This window comes from Mirounga angustirostris, unplaced genomic scaffold (assembly GCF_029215605.1).
Source record: "Mirounga angustirostris isolate CCGP_5_RB_7025 unplaced genomic scaffold, mMirAng1.0.hap1 SCAF_5, whole genome shotgun sequence".
NCBI lineage: Eukaryota > Metazoa > Chordata > Mammalia > Carnivora > Phocidae > Mirounga > Mirounga angustirostris.
Genome location: NW_026991713.1, coordinates 82,359,133 through 82,375,766, shown reverse-complemented (window position 1 = coordinate 82,375,766; position 16,634 = coordinate 82,359,133). Strand labels below are relative to the sequence as shown.

Sequence of the window (16,634 nt, the reverse complement as noted above, 5' to 3'; positions counted from 1 at the left end):
GGCTGTAGGATTTTAAAGAGTATTAGACTCAATTGCATATGAGAGCGATATCTTTTGACATTATAGTGAAGCTAGATCCCTGCATGATGAGATGCATTATCATAAGTTCTGGTGGCCCTTCTTGCAATGTACACCGCTAAGAATTAAATCCTTAGCTCTCAGTTCAAAGTCCACCTCAGGAAGCGGGGTTATTTATATTGAAAATGAAATTATTTTCCGTGCTTTTACTCTTTCCATAATAAAACTAAAGATTATACCTTCATAACAAGAATGGTGAAAAGAAACACAGTATAATAGGTAAAGAACACATTTGCTGTTTTTATTGGTGCCTTGCATGGCAGTAATACTGAAAAAAGAGAATGCAAAAACAAAAAACAAAAAACAAACAAAAGAACAGGTTGGTGGCAACCCACATCTTTTTTTTTTAAGAGTACATAAACTCCTGTTTTATTTTTATTGTGGCATGAATGGTAACATAAAACCAAAAACATGAAAATATACAACTTATATTACACTATGTGTTATGAACAAAATATAAATCTATAACTCTATGTTATATTTACATAATTATTTATTTTATTAAATTTCAAGTGAGATGGTAGGTTGCACATACTTTGTTTTAAGCTCCAGGCATTTGATTGTCTCTTTTCTACTTTTTTTTTTTTCCCATTTTGACTTGTAAAATCCAAAATGTTAGAAGGACTAAGAACTTTAGAGCCGGCGGAGCTGTATAAATACTGTTTTAGTGAACCAGTGACAGAAACACTGGGAAGGACAGGAATCAGTCAGTAGAAAACTTAACACAACATCATCTTCAACTTGGGAAACTGATAGTTATAGGAAACTTTAAAATTAAATACTGTAAAAGCCTGTCTACACAAAAACTTATGCCCTATAAGAGATATCTGAACCACTTTAAGTGGGCTTCATAATTTTCCTTGCAGACCCCATAATTTTTATTTTACTATTAACTTGCTAGACAAATATTTTATAAACCTGTTTGCAAATATACAGTTGCTTGTTACAATTCAATAATTCACCCATTAGAATGAATGAACATTATTTTTTGATGTTTTAAATGTGATAAAAGAGATTTCTGCTGGGAACAGTGGCAACTTCTGGATTAAGAAAATATATGAAATTGGGACCACAAAATAGTTAAAGATAATTTTCTTTAAATGAATTAAGGTAAAAGTCTACTCCGAAATCAAATCTATGAAATAATTTCATCAAAGAAAACTCTTTTATAATCGTTCCTTATAAGAGGATTTGGTTTCAATAATTATGTTCTTTGGGAGGGATTTTATACATGGTTAACTTTTAAATGCAGATGCCAAATAAATGTTAAAAATTGATTTAACTAATTAATAAACGTACTGAAGAACAGTTTTATATTTTATCCAATTGCAGTAACTAGCCAAATTATTAGTAACTTGTAAATGAGCAACTTTAACCTATTTTCTCCAGTGATGTTCTCTTATATTCATATTAAAACATGACTACTTCTGGAGGAACTGATTACAATAGCCATAAAATGAGAGTTCAGGCAAGATTATTCCTCAGTACTGGGATGAGTGTGTGCATGTGTGTATGCGTGTGTACGCGCGAGAGAGAGAAAGAGAGAGAGAGAGAGAGAGAGGGATATGTGAACAGGGAGGTAGGAAAGGATAGAGGAGGGAAATGTTATCTTCATTTCAGTTTGATCTTACTCTCATTTCCTCTACCTTAGCTTTTTTGATCATCATGGGGCACAAAGAAAGAATACAAGGTTTTAGGATCCTTTACAAAAATGATAAACCAATCAAATGCCAAAAAGGCAATGTGTTAACACATTAAGTTGCTATTCATAGCACCTTTTATCAAATGACTTCAAAGCACTTTAAACATCAGTATAATTTTTCTTGTTGTTTTCTTCTGGGGAAAACTAAGGCAAAGAAACTGCGATACCCAGTGAATTCTATGTCAGAACACGAGAACAGAACGCGGGGTTCTGGACTTCCTGTTTTCGTCCAGGCACGGTATAGCCTCTCTGACATTAACCTAACTAAATAAAATTAACTTCTGAATTTCAGCAGTTAAGGGTCACCATTAACAATTTCGCTTTCCCCTTCAAATGAAACAAAATAAGGAACAAACAAAAAAAGACCAAACAGAAGTGTTTTGTCAATTCACCGGTAAGTGTGTTAGAATCGGTTTCAGCCATGATTGCCCTCAGGGGCATCTACCTGGAGCTAAAACAAAGTATTCTTGTAGCCCAAAGTCATGAAATGAAAACAAAGCATCTTTATAACGTGGTGTAAAATAAGTATCCAGCAAACGTGAGAGGTGAACCCACATAAGTCAGAAAGAATTTGTTAACAAAGACGAAGAACAAATTTTTAAAAATCTGTTTTCACATTGTACATAATAACGATATAAAACGAGTGTCTATTTTTTTTTCCTTATCCAGAGTGCTTAAAAACAAAAACAAAAACAAAAATTGGCTCTAGATGACTGTGGCAATTAAATAACTAAATGAGTGATGAGAGCATAAGTTAATTAAGATTGAACATGACCCTCCTATTCACTCCTTTGTATGAAACACCAGAACTTGACATTGTTGGGGCCAAATTTTTAAAAAGGAGAAAACTTATTGAAGGCGAAGTAAAATTGTGTGGGTGAATGTGTGTGTGTGTATAAATATATATATATATATATATGAGTTGGAAGATGGAAATTTGTTTTAAATATCTAACAGCTTATTGGCTGCACTTCCAAATCAGAGGAGAATAAAATAGAGAGGGAGAAATAAATTATACATAACTTACTAATCTGGGAACAGCTGACCATTATTATTATTATTACTATTATTATTATTATTATTTTATCATCATCATCATTACAACACTAGCAAAAAGAGGCAGTTCAAATGAAAATACAGTCATCAAAAACAAACAGAAAAACAAAACAAAATCTCTGACATGCAGGATATGATCAGCTCCTCCAAGCAAAACCCCAGAGCAAGTCTTTTGAGAGAGAGAAAAATAAAAAGGAGTTTTTTTCTTATTTATATATAAAAATCAAACTTTTGGGTCAGGTTTGAGGGGTGGGGTAGGAAAATGATGACTGGAGTGAAAACCATAGCACATCCAAGCTACTGGTTGGAGTATTTACTGTCTGATACTTCAGCACAAATAATGGCAATTGACTTTAAGTGATTTTGCATTTATTTGTACAAGCCCTATGACTGCCTTAGCATTTGGCTGGCAAAATCTAAATAAGCAGTTCTGTCACCATCAGTTTTGCTCTATGCACATACTCTGCTGGAACCCAAAATCGGACGTCAGTGGATTCATCTTACAGCGAGGGAAGAGTGGTGGCGAGGATCACTGGGTTCAGCCAGGCTCCATTTTGTCGGGCTGCAATGACTTTTAATCAAATCCTGCTTTTTATGGTATGGGATGCACATGGCCCACAATTGTGAAATGCAAATGGCCTCTGCCTCATTTCATGGAGAGATGAAAAATACCTTATAAAATCATCAGTTCCATTTCCTGATCAGGAAAGAATGGAATGTTGAAGAAATAAGCTAATTCTGTGTTTCTGGAAAATGGCCAAATACAGTCAAAGAAAACAATGATTGTTTTGCTCGAAGTTATCAATAGGAAAACAAACAGAAATCATTAAGTAGCAAACATTAGTGGAACCAACTGACCAGGAAGAAGGGACATCTGGGAACAGTTTGCTAGTAGCTTCCATGTTATACACGCACACCTCGATTACACAGGGCCGCCTGATCCATCCAATAATAATCGTATTAGAAATTTAAAAATATAATTTCTGAGCCCTATCTTGGTTGTCATTTGAAGTGCAAAGTCAAGGTCAAGGTTGCTTCCAGACCAGTCACTTAGGAGGATGTGGGATTTCATCCCCAGATGTGGGTTTAACTCACAATGGTTCAATGTTATTCCTATTAGTACCATAATCACACACATACATACACACAAAAATCCAAGATTAGAAAATATTTTTTCTCTAAATTTCTTATGTCTCTCTCTCTCTCTCTCTCTCTTTTCACCTGAGAACAGCACCTACAGTTTCCATTTAAAAAAAAAAAAGTCAAATCTCACCAGCTGCTGGTATTTCAGGTTTTTCAAGGGATTGTCTAAGATATAACACTGTCCTAACTTAAGAAGGAACAGGAAAAAGGAAAGGAAAAAAAAAAAAAAAAAGGAACTGGGTCAACACTTCAGTACAAATTTGGCACTTGCTCAAAGATGTAGTGTGGTGTGCAATAGATAAAGAAAGTCCTCTAAAGAAAATAATTGCTTATTTTGTGGTGGATAGCAAGGAAGTTAAAAACAGGCTCTTTTTCCCTCTTCCCCCCCCCATGCACAGACTTCCATCTTTAAAGTATAGAGATGGAGAAGGTGGAGAGAAGTAAAGAGAAATTCATCTTTCTTTTTTTCTGTCAGGTGCATTATAAAAAAAAAAAGGAAAGGAAAGAAAAAGAAAAGGAAAAAACCCAGAAACCCCAAAAAACAAAACAAAACTTACTTCTTTTTAAAAATTGTAGCACAAAACAACAAAACACATTCACAAGCCACTTGTTGGCACTGTGTACCTGAGTGAGAATTTCTAGAACATTGTAGAACAAACAGCCATAAAGTTTATTAAAAAAAAAAAAGTTGACGGGTAAGACTTCAGTGCTTGGATGTAGCAGCTGAATTACTGGCATTATTTTACCCATAGCTTATTTCAATCTCTTGTTGTTGATATTGTTGTTTGCTTGTATTTTTTTTTTCCTTTCCAAGCCTTTTGAGGCTGAGGTCTATTAGTCAGCTGATGTCCCAACTATTTAAGACTAACAGTTAAAGTAACAGTCAGTGTATGAGAAAGTTAATGTGCTTGGCCACTGGTAAGGATGAACCAGCTAGGGCTTCTTTAAGTCCTAAGGTCACAACAATCTTTTGACCCTTATCAGTTGGCTTGTCCTGCAATATGGTTTTCACTGTCACTCCCATAATCTACATCGGGATCATCCTCTTCCTCATCGAACTCATCATAAATTTCTCCGTTGATGTCCTCAGCCTGGATCTCTTCTTTGATATGTGGCTCCTCTCCTTTCACGCCGTAAGTGCTCTGGATAACGGGCATCCCAGGCTCTGGGCTGCTGGACACACTCGAGTGCTCCGAGGGCAGGTGAGGGGAGGGCATTCCGGCCATGGCGATGGCTCCAGGGTACACAACACCAGCAGTGGCGATGGGGATCTGTGCTTGTTGCCTGCAGAGAGGAATACCCCCCACCCAAAAAAAAAAAAAAAAGACCGTGGGTGAGGGGATACTCACATGCAACCTTTACTGTATAACGAATCTGTTCAGCTTGCCCAATTCTAAAATAGTGTTTCTCATCCTATTGCCCAACATTTAAAAAAATTGCATCCTCCTGTGATGTCGATACCTTACTTCTGTCTAGTGCTTGACAGATTACAAGGCATTTACATGTGGTACCTATTTGATTCTTAAAATAATTGTTTTATTACTATCTTATGAAGAAAAAAAACCCTGAGGTGCAGAAAGATTAAGCAGAAGAACTTGACCCCAAGTTCATGTCTCCTTCACTATAACATCCAGAGGTTTTAGAAATAATTAAACTAAAGATAATGCAATTTTAATGGAAAAAAAAACCCCTAAAATTACTCAAAATAAAACCAGAACTGAACAGTATCACTTTGCCCACCTGGTCCCTGCCATAGCTGGTGGGGATAGGAAGCAGGGTGGACAGCTCTGCATCTGTACAAGGCCCTGGGCTTAGAAAGACCCTATGTTTGGTTTAAAGTTCTGCTGCCGCAGTCTTGAAATTCTTAACTCTTTAACAGGAACCCCACATTTTCATTTTGCCCTGAGCTCCACAAATTATGTAGCTGGTCTTAGTGAGAAGGGATTAATAGATGATGCTCATTTATGCCTTCTTTCAATCATTCATTCCTTCATTCGTTCATATGTTTACTATTTCGTCAGTGCTGGGTTTCGTGCTCAGCTCTGAGAAGACTCATGCCCTGGGATGTAAATCACAGGCCACTCATCAGAGCAGGCAGACTCTTTCCAGAGATGAGGATAGGGCAGACTTTTAAACTTTTTAATTTTTTTTGAAGGTATCCTCTTGCCATTTTCAGAACAGTATTTACTATTCTAAGCAGCCCTCAGGATCTTACTAACTTCTGTTCCAGATATGAGCAACTTTACTTCTCTGCTTTCTGAGAAAATTCTGCAGAAGCAATGAGGCTGCAGGCAGCGTAATAGGACACCGTAGCCAGGCTCACTGTAGGAAGCAGGGTAAAACCTCCTGGGAGCTACATTCTTGATTCCCCAGAAGTGAGCCTTCCCGTTCACAACCTTGTCGTGCCCTAAGTAGAATCTCCATTTTGCGGGATCTACAAAGGCCACACGTGTGCCTTGATCGCCCAGAAATCCCTCTATATTCCGAAGCAAGTATTTCTTTTGAAATCATTTTTATGATGTATGATCTCAAACAAGGATGGTGTCGAACTTGTCAATGTGATGCCTTAGAAGTAACGAACACCAACAAGGACAAGAACCGATAATACTTCTCAGTTTTTAATAATGAACTGCACAACTATTTACTTTCAGCCAGTTGTCAGGAAAGCTCATGGGAGAGCCAATGTTTTAGGCCCTTGGAGTCACTTCATATGGAGATATTCTTTTTCAGGATCATGTGGGGGATAGTCTAGTCTCTGAAAATACACTGAGTTCAGGTTCTTTTTCAAAATGCTGGCTCGCAGCAAAACAAATATGTCTCACACCCCATTAAGTATATAACAAGAAGCATTCCCCATGAAAAAATGACTGAAATGTCCATACCCAACATTGAAGTATTGTCGCATTTCCTGCCGCCTGTTCCGCATGATTGCCTTGTATTCACCAATGCGCAGCTTTTTGCCATCCACAAGGCAGGTGCGCTTCGGCCGGGGCTTGTATTTGTAGTCGGGGTACTTCTCCAGGTGCTGCTTGCTGAGACGGGCTTGCTCCTCGTAATACGGCTGTTTCTCTAGGTTCGTCATAGCTTTCCAGCGAGATCCTGTGAGGAAAAGAAGGTTAGGATTCCAATATGCACAGCTGCGAAGGTTCCTAAAAAGATAACGCTGAGAACAAGAAAACCTACAGTAAAAATGCTGGCCCAAACCCAGAAATACATAAAAATGTGTTTGATTAGCGAACTATGACTCATGAGGTGAGATCCCACAAGAACAGCGGTGTTGCCAGCTGTGTCCTTAAGGAAACTATGTACCCAAAGATACAAAGGTGGGGCGATCTATTTTTTTTTTTTTCTGGCTGGAATTAACAATGTAGCCAACCATGTATATTATACATTTAAAAGCTCACAGATTAAATTTAAAGAATATACCTTTCGTTTCCACATTAGACCACGATATGTCAACTGTGAAATGAAACGTTTTGCAAAAACTTATACATTTTCAATCTGTGGCTAATTATCTAGTTACTGAGTATTTTTACGTGGGGGGCACATTACTTACTACAAGGTTCCTAACATATATTACATATAATTTCTAACATATATTACATAAAATTTTCCTCAAAATGTTTAAGTATGCTTTCATGAATGGTTGCATTTAAAAATTCATTTCATTAAAACTTTAATTACAAAAAATTATATAAATGAACATGCACTGGGTAACTATTGTGTGCTAGATACTATGCTAAAAACTTTACATAAGCTGTCTCATTTTTACCTTTCACTGGAATCCTGTAAGGTAGTTTTACATTTATACCTATTTCCAAAGATGAGAAAATTGAAGTTCAAATAGATGAAGTAACTTATCCAAGGTCACACAACTATTAAATTGCAAATCTGTGACTCAAACTCAGGTTGGATGTAATTGAACACGAATATGCTACAATGTATGTTTTTAGATACCCAAACCCACCTGCTATCTATGACCTAGTGGACGTCAGAATTACAAGAATAAGTACGTATGGGGTAAGATTTTTCTCTTAATAAATCACTTTCAATAATATATAAAGATGTCATTTCTTGCGATACAGTATGCATTAATAATATTAATCCAAATTGGTAATCCAAATTGGTTCTCCCCTTCTTTTCACTTTTGATTTTGGTTTGGATTCAACTAGGATCACACACACACAAAAATGTTTGCAGCTTAATTAAAAATAATGATGCTATGTTCTGCATGGAGCACTGGGTGTTACATGCAAATAATGAATCATGGAACACTACATCAAGAACTAATGATGTAATGTATGGTGATTAAATAATAATAAAAAAAACTTTTCAAAAAAATAATGATGCTAATTCTCAATATAAATGTGATTTAAAGATTTGGTTCTATTACTGTGGATATGTGTAGTAGTAAGAGAAGTAGTGGTAATAATGATGACTTTTTATTAAGCATGTGAGGAGAATCTATTTGTGGATGAAGTGTGTTTATCAGCAAGTAAACAGTTCAACTCTACCCAAAAGCACAAAGACCAAAATAACTGGAATTGGGAGTTCCCTACCAAATATGTTCTGGTACGGAAGCCTATACCTGCCTTCCAAAGTCATCTAAGCAAGTTCTTAAGGCTTTCAAATGGGTTCATTACTCAACCATAATTCCATATCTCAAATGCAAATAGTTTACCGATGAACAGTTCTTCCCTACAAATGCTGACAATTCCTCAATATGGGCTGTTACATGTATTAAAGGAATACAGTAGAAGGGACGATACTCTTCCCTTAGAATTCTTTCCTATTAGAACAGATGTTGCCTGGGTGGGTATATCCATGCAGGTGTTACAAAAATTTATAAACAGATTTTTTTCCAATCTAGATAGCCAATATGATTTTATTCTATTTACTACAGAAATCCAAGTTACAGTTCAAATAATAGAGGTTGTTTTTCTGTTCCTTTCTCAAACTTGTGTTTAAATAGCCACGTCCAATAATTTGTAGGTACAATCTCAAACTCTATATTGCCCAACATTATTCTCTAGAGGTATTGGAAAACATTGTTATTCTCAGGGCAAATATAAATACAGATAAAGCTATAATACTATTGAACTAGATCAATTCTTTTTGGGAAGTTTCTTACAAGTATGTACAACAGATTTTGAACCTCAGATTCGGGAGTGCAAAAGTGAGCTTACCAGAAATAATTTACTTAAGAATTAAAGAAATACATTAAAATTCCCTATCTTTATCACTAGATAGAACAAAGAAATTAGCATTCTCAATTAGAATAGGAATTGCTAAGGGTTCTTCTCTAAGTCTAAATGTTCTATAAGCTCAAAAAGAATACATTTCTCTAAGGAAAAGGAATGTTTATGCCTCATAGTAACCTGCCTCAGAATGTGATGACTCTTTAGATTTCCTACTGTGTGCATCATGCTGTATTAATTACTGGATATGCAGTGGTAAATCATTATGTTCCTTATCTTCTTGAGGGCCATATTCCAGTGGAAAAGAAATACATCAAGCTGCTAATTAAAAAATTTATTATTTTAATTACAATTGTGGAATGTACAGGAAGCTAAGGAGTTGGGATCAATCTTTTGTAGGTCGGGAAGGCTTTGCTGTGGAAATGACTCCTATAAGAATCAGAAAGGGAGAGCTTTCTATGGAGGAAGAACAGAATGGTCAAGTGGGAAGGGGGAGTAGAGGAACTTAAAGTCGATCTGGCTGAAATGCAGAGGAAAAAGGGATATATATATATATATACACACACACACACATATATACACATATATATATAATAAATAAAAGATATATATTTATGTAAAGATAATAAAGATCTATCTATCTATCTATCTATCTATCTATCTATCTATCTATCTATCTAAAATAAAAGATGTATAAATTCTCAGACAAGTTGGCTTCTAAATCTGGCATGTACTGGAATCACAGAATATTTAGACATTTGCTAATATAATTTCTCTGGAAATATCCCTGTATCCTAAATTACATTTTAAAAGATGGCCATATCCTAGTGATGTCTTTTTAAAATGAAGAATTAAGGTAGCCTAAGCATTGTCTGTAGCTGGCAAAATGGCTAACTATTCCATTTTATGACAGTGGAGACAAAGAGTGTTTCGGTTTGGTGGTAAATGCAGTTTTCATTTTTCAATAACTTTTGAATAGGGTTAACCAAATGACAAGTTTGGTTTTGGTTTTAATGGTTTTGCAGGTACAGCATCCACTGTATATAGCTACGATGTGAACCCTGAGACACACTAGATGAGCACTTTAGTTCTCTCCAAAGGAGAGGAAAACGTCTACTTGATCTGGGTGGGGCTGACTGCTTACCCTGGACCACGTACAGGGAGTAAGTTCCCTGCATTTTTCAAAAGACTGGCCTTTTACAATGGAAAACGGAGAGGACATCTGGGTATTCCCCCTGATGACAAAGAGGAAGATTCATTCGAAAAATCTGATGTTCAAAATAAGAAGAAAAAAAAAAAGTCTTGAGAGTACTCTTTTCCTTTCTATATCTGGCAATACAATAAAAATGAAGAGTTTGAGCTGAGCAGCATTGTCATCTCCATGGGATCTGTAATGAATTTGCACATTTTACTCCAACTACTGTATATCTAATCAGAAAAAGATGTCCCCCATCCCCTGATCTAGCGCCAAACAGTAAAAGGTGATTCCTTATGTTAACAATTTCAGCAGAATGGCTTATTAAAACCAGATTTTAGGGTATTATAAAATGCTTAGAAGCCCTTTAAAATGTCAACTAGGATCCCCAGAGACTACGTAAAATGTCAACCCAGCTCAAGCGCCTGTTTTAAGCAGAATGAATTAGCGGCATGCTGTCGGAGGCTGTTATCCAAAACAATCAGTAAAGAGGAAAACATCAAGCTTTCTTTGTACTCTTATATGAAATGGGCCAGTTAGAATGATCTTGTGGGTATTTGAAGATCACTTATTTGTTTGAAGCTATGACCAAATATTGAGGTCCCAAACACCTCAGTGTTTTTTTTTTCCCTGCTATATCTTTAATGAGCACAATTCTATTGAAAAGTCTAAAATTAGGCAGCACTCTTTTTCATGTAGCCCATTATGATATAATCATATGGTCATTCTAATATTCTTTCCTTCAAACCAGGAAGAAATGCTTGTAGCTAGTCACATCTTTCCCATAAAATCTTTTGCTGCATTCCTAAAGTACTTCACATCATCAAAACTGGTATTTCCCTTATACTTAGGATAAAGTTTTAATCAGTGACTATCACTTTTCCAATATTCAGACACAGGAATTGAATGATACAAGGACAGTTTAAACAATCTTAGTATTCAGTTTGTTTTTTCATTTTGACATTTTGGGATTTCTAATTTTGTGATAACTGATACATTAAGATATGGAATATGCTTACACAAAGTATTTTATTCTTTCCTAGAGTTTTTCCCAAATGGAACAGGTATGATATTTTTAAAAAATGGGAAATTTCATATGGAAGTTGAAATATGGTCATAAAAAGGAAAAATAGATCAGAGATGGTAATGTAAAAACTGTGCATTTCCTTTATCCATAAATATTCATATTTTCTAGGCTTCACATACTCTTATCTTTTGAGATAACATTCATTTAAAGATCTCAAAATCATTTTAGATGAAAACTGAGACCTAAGTTCAAGTGGCTAATGTTTTTTTGTTTGTTTGTTTTGGTCTCATTACAAATGCATGCTGTGGACTGGGTAGCACATATTTCCGCTCAGAGATATGAGCATTTGAGAATATGGGAGCATAAAAACACATGTGTATGTTTAGTAACTACCTCTAGATGATCAGTTCCTTAATGTAAAGGAACAAAACGGACACCTACTTGCATTAGGTACGTGTAATTCCAAGTGCATTATGGATTTTAGTAAAGCTTTAATAACTTAGAGAAATGTTACTTATTTGTTGAAGCCCAAATTCAGAGTTAGGTGCTCCTATTCTCTTTTGTTGTTTAGGTCAGAGAATAAATAATCAAAATTTGCTTAGGTTATCTGGTAGCTGGCCATCACACTATCTGCAGATGAAGAAGATGATGACGATGTCAAGTGAACAGCACAACAGAAATGGAATCTTCCCTTCCTTTTTCTGGGACTTAAACTGGCATATAGTAGGTCTCTTTATAATCACTACCTTTACCTCTCACGATCTCTTCTGTGTGTGTCAGTGTCTTTGTACATAAGGAAAATATGTACTTTATCTGTTAAGCTGAAAGCTGAAATGACAGGAAAAGTCCCTTCTTAAAAGATGCTGAAATTGGGGAGGGTATGTGTTGTGGTGAGCACTGTGAATTGTGTAAGACTGATGAATCACAGACCTGGACCCCTGAAACAAATAATACACTATATGTTAATTAAAAAAGAACAGTAATTCTAAAAAATAAAATATAAATAAAAAGATGCTGAAAATCTGCTTAAGGCTACTAAAAGTATAAATCAAAAATTGCCCCACACGGCCCATCTTCTTGGGTCCTGACAATCTAATTTTCAGTTACAGTACTAGAACAAACATCACCTCTACCTCCATCCCTACCACGTGAAGAATTCTATAGTTCAAAGGTCAATCCCATTACCAAGTAGCTCATAGGAAAAGAACTTTTTTCTTAGTCTTGGTACAAAATATTTCTAGATCTTAAAGAAGAGAAAATATTACAACAATTAGTATGGAGACACACAACTAAATAAGCTATAGAAACTGGGCACATTTCTCAACAAACATGAAATGCTTCGTCATCGGAAGAAAAGCCTCAATTAATGATGCTTATTTTTTAGATAAGCAGATCACATGAACTGCCTGGCCTCTAAAGCCGGTACCTTTCAACAATTGCAGAAAACAGAGCTGTAAATTTATTCCATGCATCACATAATCATTAATACATTTCTTACCCAATATCTTGCTGATGTTGGAGTTGTGCATGTCGGGAAACGCTTGAAGGATTTTCCTTCGTTCGTCTTTAGCCCACACCATGAAGGCATTCATTGGACGTTTTATGTGGGGTTCATTGCTACCACGCCCTCTGGATTCTCTATAAATTCTTGATTCTGAGACTCCAGCACTTCCTAAAAATAGGGAACATTGCTTCGTGTGAGTGTTAAGACCTTTGGTAATTCTCTTCTTTGTATTGCTATTGAATATTTGTCTAGTGAAATATCTATTCTAGTCTATTGAAATATGAATATAAAAAGTACATCTGATAATGGTACTTCCAGTTCTTGAGACAGATGCTTGTTCGTGAAGTTTTTGTGATAAGCTCTGTGGTGGCAATTATCGTATCTGTATTTTTAATCCATTTCTAATATATTTTTTCCTTTTTATCGATGGACTATGGACCGTTTCACCATTTTCTTTCAAGAGGACAAAAGAAATTTGAATATGTAATCTTTGATGCAAATTGGAAAGAGAATAGCTGGGGCATACCAATAGGCATGCTGGTACCATGGAAATATTAAATAGGTGGAGAAGCTCACAAAATTGTGAAACACTGATCTGTTTGGCACGATGGATGACCACAGGTGAGGATGTGTCTCTGTTACCTAAAGATGGTCAGAATACTCAGTAGCCATTCCCTTTTCCTCTCTCTGAGGTAATATAAATAAAAATGCGGCTAAATTAAAATTTGAGGTTAAAATACAATATAGAAATTCTTCTGTCATGTGTTTGGCTTTTCTTTGCAATTTTGTGCTAATAAATACATGAAATATACTGATGCATTAATGATAGCCTGCTCCCTAGAAGATCTCTGAAAATGGTAGGGGAAAAAAAAAAAAGAACAGTTACACTACTATGGTTTCTTTAAAAGTCCACAGCCACATATTTAAGGTGAAACAAATAATATATTCATTCCCCTGAATTTTCTCCCTCATGTCTAAAGTTACCCAGAGACCCACTGAAAGTTCCTTCCCAATCAGCAAGACTCAAGGTGATAAAACATAACCAAGAGCCACAGTAGAACTCTTGGGAGCTGCCCTCCCTCCTCTAGGCTTCATGTGACTTTGTAGAATACTTTCACCAGATTAAACAGTTTCCAGAGATCCTCGAGTTAGGCAAAGAGAATCAGGAGAAGCAGAAGGAAGCACAGAACTGTGCACTAAATAGACACGTCTGCACACTATCAGAATATACATGAACAAGTTTTCCAGGGTTATCATTAGAAAATATGGAAGAGATGTATTTTGGTAGCATATAAAATTTTTAAATAATTTGGGCATTTCTAGAACTTGTATCTTTAATTAAAGCATTGCTTTTTTTTTTTTTTCCTTCCCTCAGACACCTCTTCCTCTCTTTTCTCAATTAGAAGGAACAGAAATCAACCAAAATTACCCAGACTTGAAGACTTCTAGAGCAGCAAACAGAAACACAGCATATCTGGTGGTGGAGTTTCTCATTATTTCTCACTCATAGTATGCTCTTTGGTCTGATGAAGATTGGAAAATGTTTTGCATACAAGCATGACTGAATTTAACAAATAACAGCAACAAAGTTTTGATGTTTTAATGCTGATTACTATGGGTATATTTTATCATGCTAATACAACTTAAAATTTATGAAATGTGTTATTACCAGTAATTGTCTTTTTATTGACAAAAATGAGTGCTAATATATGGCAACATCTTTCTGAAATGGGTTTGTAACCAGCAAATGATCATTTGCACATCTGCTTTTTCTTGTTCTTACACCTTACAGCAACATAAGCAATAAAATGAACATTATGCAACTTCATCAAAGCTAAACAAGCTCTTTATATGTACTTAGACCACATTTATCTTAGCTAAGTGATGTAGAAAAGAGAAGGAAGTGTTTAGATCCCAAAGGCCAGGAAAACACTGACTTTGGTTGGATATCCAACTGAATAAAATTCAGTTCTGATAAAATTACCTGGCTACATGCTCAAGTTTGGCTAGTCTCTTGGCTAGTGTAGAACTGCACCTAAAAGTAGAACTGGCCCAAAGCACAGAGTAGACAACTATGTATTTTGGGGAACTCAAGGCCATCTCCTCGGTCCTAAAGTATGCTTTCTAATGGTTTGCTCTGGGGCAGTCTTTTCTATATGCAGGGGACTTTCTCTCCCATAGTAACAAATTTGAGGACAGTGCTCTCGAAATGCATATATGGCACTTGACACAGGAGGGAGGTTCCCAGCTGCAGCTCAAGGTAAGAGGAATAGCACTTTCTTCTTTTTCTCTCTTTGCTGTGCTATTAAAATTAGTGTCAATTTAATTAGTTGTCATTGGGGATGTTTAGAATGTTCAGAGATGATACAGACAACAGAAGTCTTGAGGCACGCGAAGAAAGCATGAGGTTATGCAGCTGGTGTTCTAGTTGGGTTATAAAGGGGAGGGAGGACACTTGACTGAATGGTAGACAGTATAAGAGCGAAGGGTTCCAAAGTGCAAATATACATGCACGCACACACACATATATATGTGTGTCTCCTGAAAATGTCCGCTTAGCCTTGTATTCTGGTCAAAGTTTGACAAATGAAAACTTGAAAATGAGCTTGTAGACCAAGTTTCCGAATAGTTTGCTTTGGGTACAAGAAATAGGGAAGTGAGAGAGAAGTCTGGCAGTGACTGGGAGTATTTGCTTCAGAATCATGCCATCTTGAATCCAAGACCTGCCTCTGGTAATCACAGCCCTGTTATCTTGGAGAAAAATGATTCAAAATTCCCAGGGCCAAATATTACAAATACTTCATTTGTAATAGTATTTATCTCACAGGCTGTGCTAGAAATTAATGAGATGATTTATGCAAAGACCTCAGCAGATTGCTCGGCACATGGGAACTGCTCAGTACATGTGAGCCCTTATTGTAATGACCAGGTATAAGGTGGCTGTCTTATAGACTTTTTATTAGTTTTAACTGGCACTAAATAGACACGTATGCACACTATCAGAATATACATGAACAATTTTCACAAACCATCAGAATCTCCACTCATATTGAAATCCATCATGGCATGGCTAAATTTTCCTTCTTCATTCTGTTTAACTGCCAGTTGCTGAGTCAGACTCTCCAGTGTTGTTTTTTCCTTAAAAAAAGAAATTTATAATGAGAGCTCAATCTGGAAATTATAATTATTCAAAGACATTTTTTTCTTGGGCCATATATAATACATTAGCTTCTGGAAGGGACAGAACGTTGACTTAGTCACCTTTGCACATTCAGCACATTATGCTGAGGTAATTGATCAGCAAATGATCAGCAGGGTTTTTGAAGGAACTCTGATTCTTAGAATCCCCTATACAGTCTTGGCATTTGGGTTTGGTATGCCTCAGGGGTATATGCAGGGATCCTTGGAGACAATCTTCCCAAATCATAAAATGTGCAGAGAAATTTCATAAAAGCAACCTGTTTTACAACATTTGGAATGCCTTTATTTTTAGCCAGACAGTAGAAGTATAGGAGTGGCATGGGGCCCAGAGAAAGTCTTCCAATAGTCAGGTGACCAACTGATAGAAACATAATTCACAGTAGTGCCCTCTGGTTGCCATCTCCCTAAATGCCATCTGCATTCCTCATGCAAGGGTAATGAAGACGTTTAAATATTCATTGCTAATTGCTTGTCAAGTCTCTGTACATTCGATGTGAGTGCCTGCTACTTGGACCACAATTTGATTTGGA

The 16,634-nt window shown here is 36.1% G+C and overlaps 1 protein-coding gene across 13 annotated transcripts in view; it reads right to left on the bottom strand.

The window, feature by feature from the left end:
* Positions 1-684: 684 nt before the first annotated feature.
* The window catches only part of SOX5 (SRY-box transcription factor 5), a 1,012,222-nt gene continuing 996,272 nt past the window's right edge, over positions 685-16,634 (bottom strand). For all 13 annotated transcript variants that reach the window (XM_045873750.3, XM_054507151.2, XM_054507149.2 and 10 more), the window contains 4 exons: positions 15,933-16,041; positions 12,898-13,071; positions 6,862-7,078; positions 685-5,263 (listed from right to left, as the gene is read on the bottom strand). In XM_045873750.3, the coding sequence (XP_045729706.1) occupies positions 4,960-5,263; positions 6,862-7,078; positions 12,898-13,071; positions 15,933-16,041 (804 nt within the window). In that variant the 3' untranslated portion in view covers positions 685-4,959. The remainder of the gene's footprint in view (positions 5,264-6,861; positions 7,079-12,897; positions 13,072-15,932; positions 16,042-16,634) is intronic.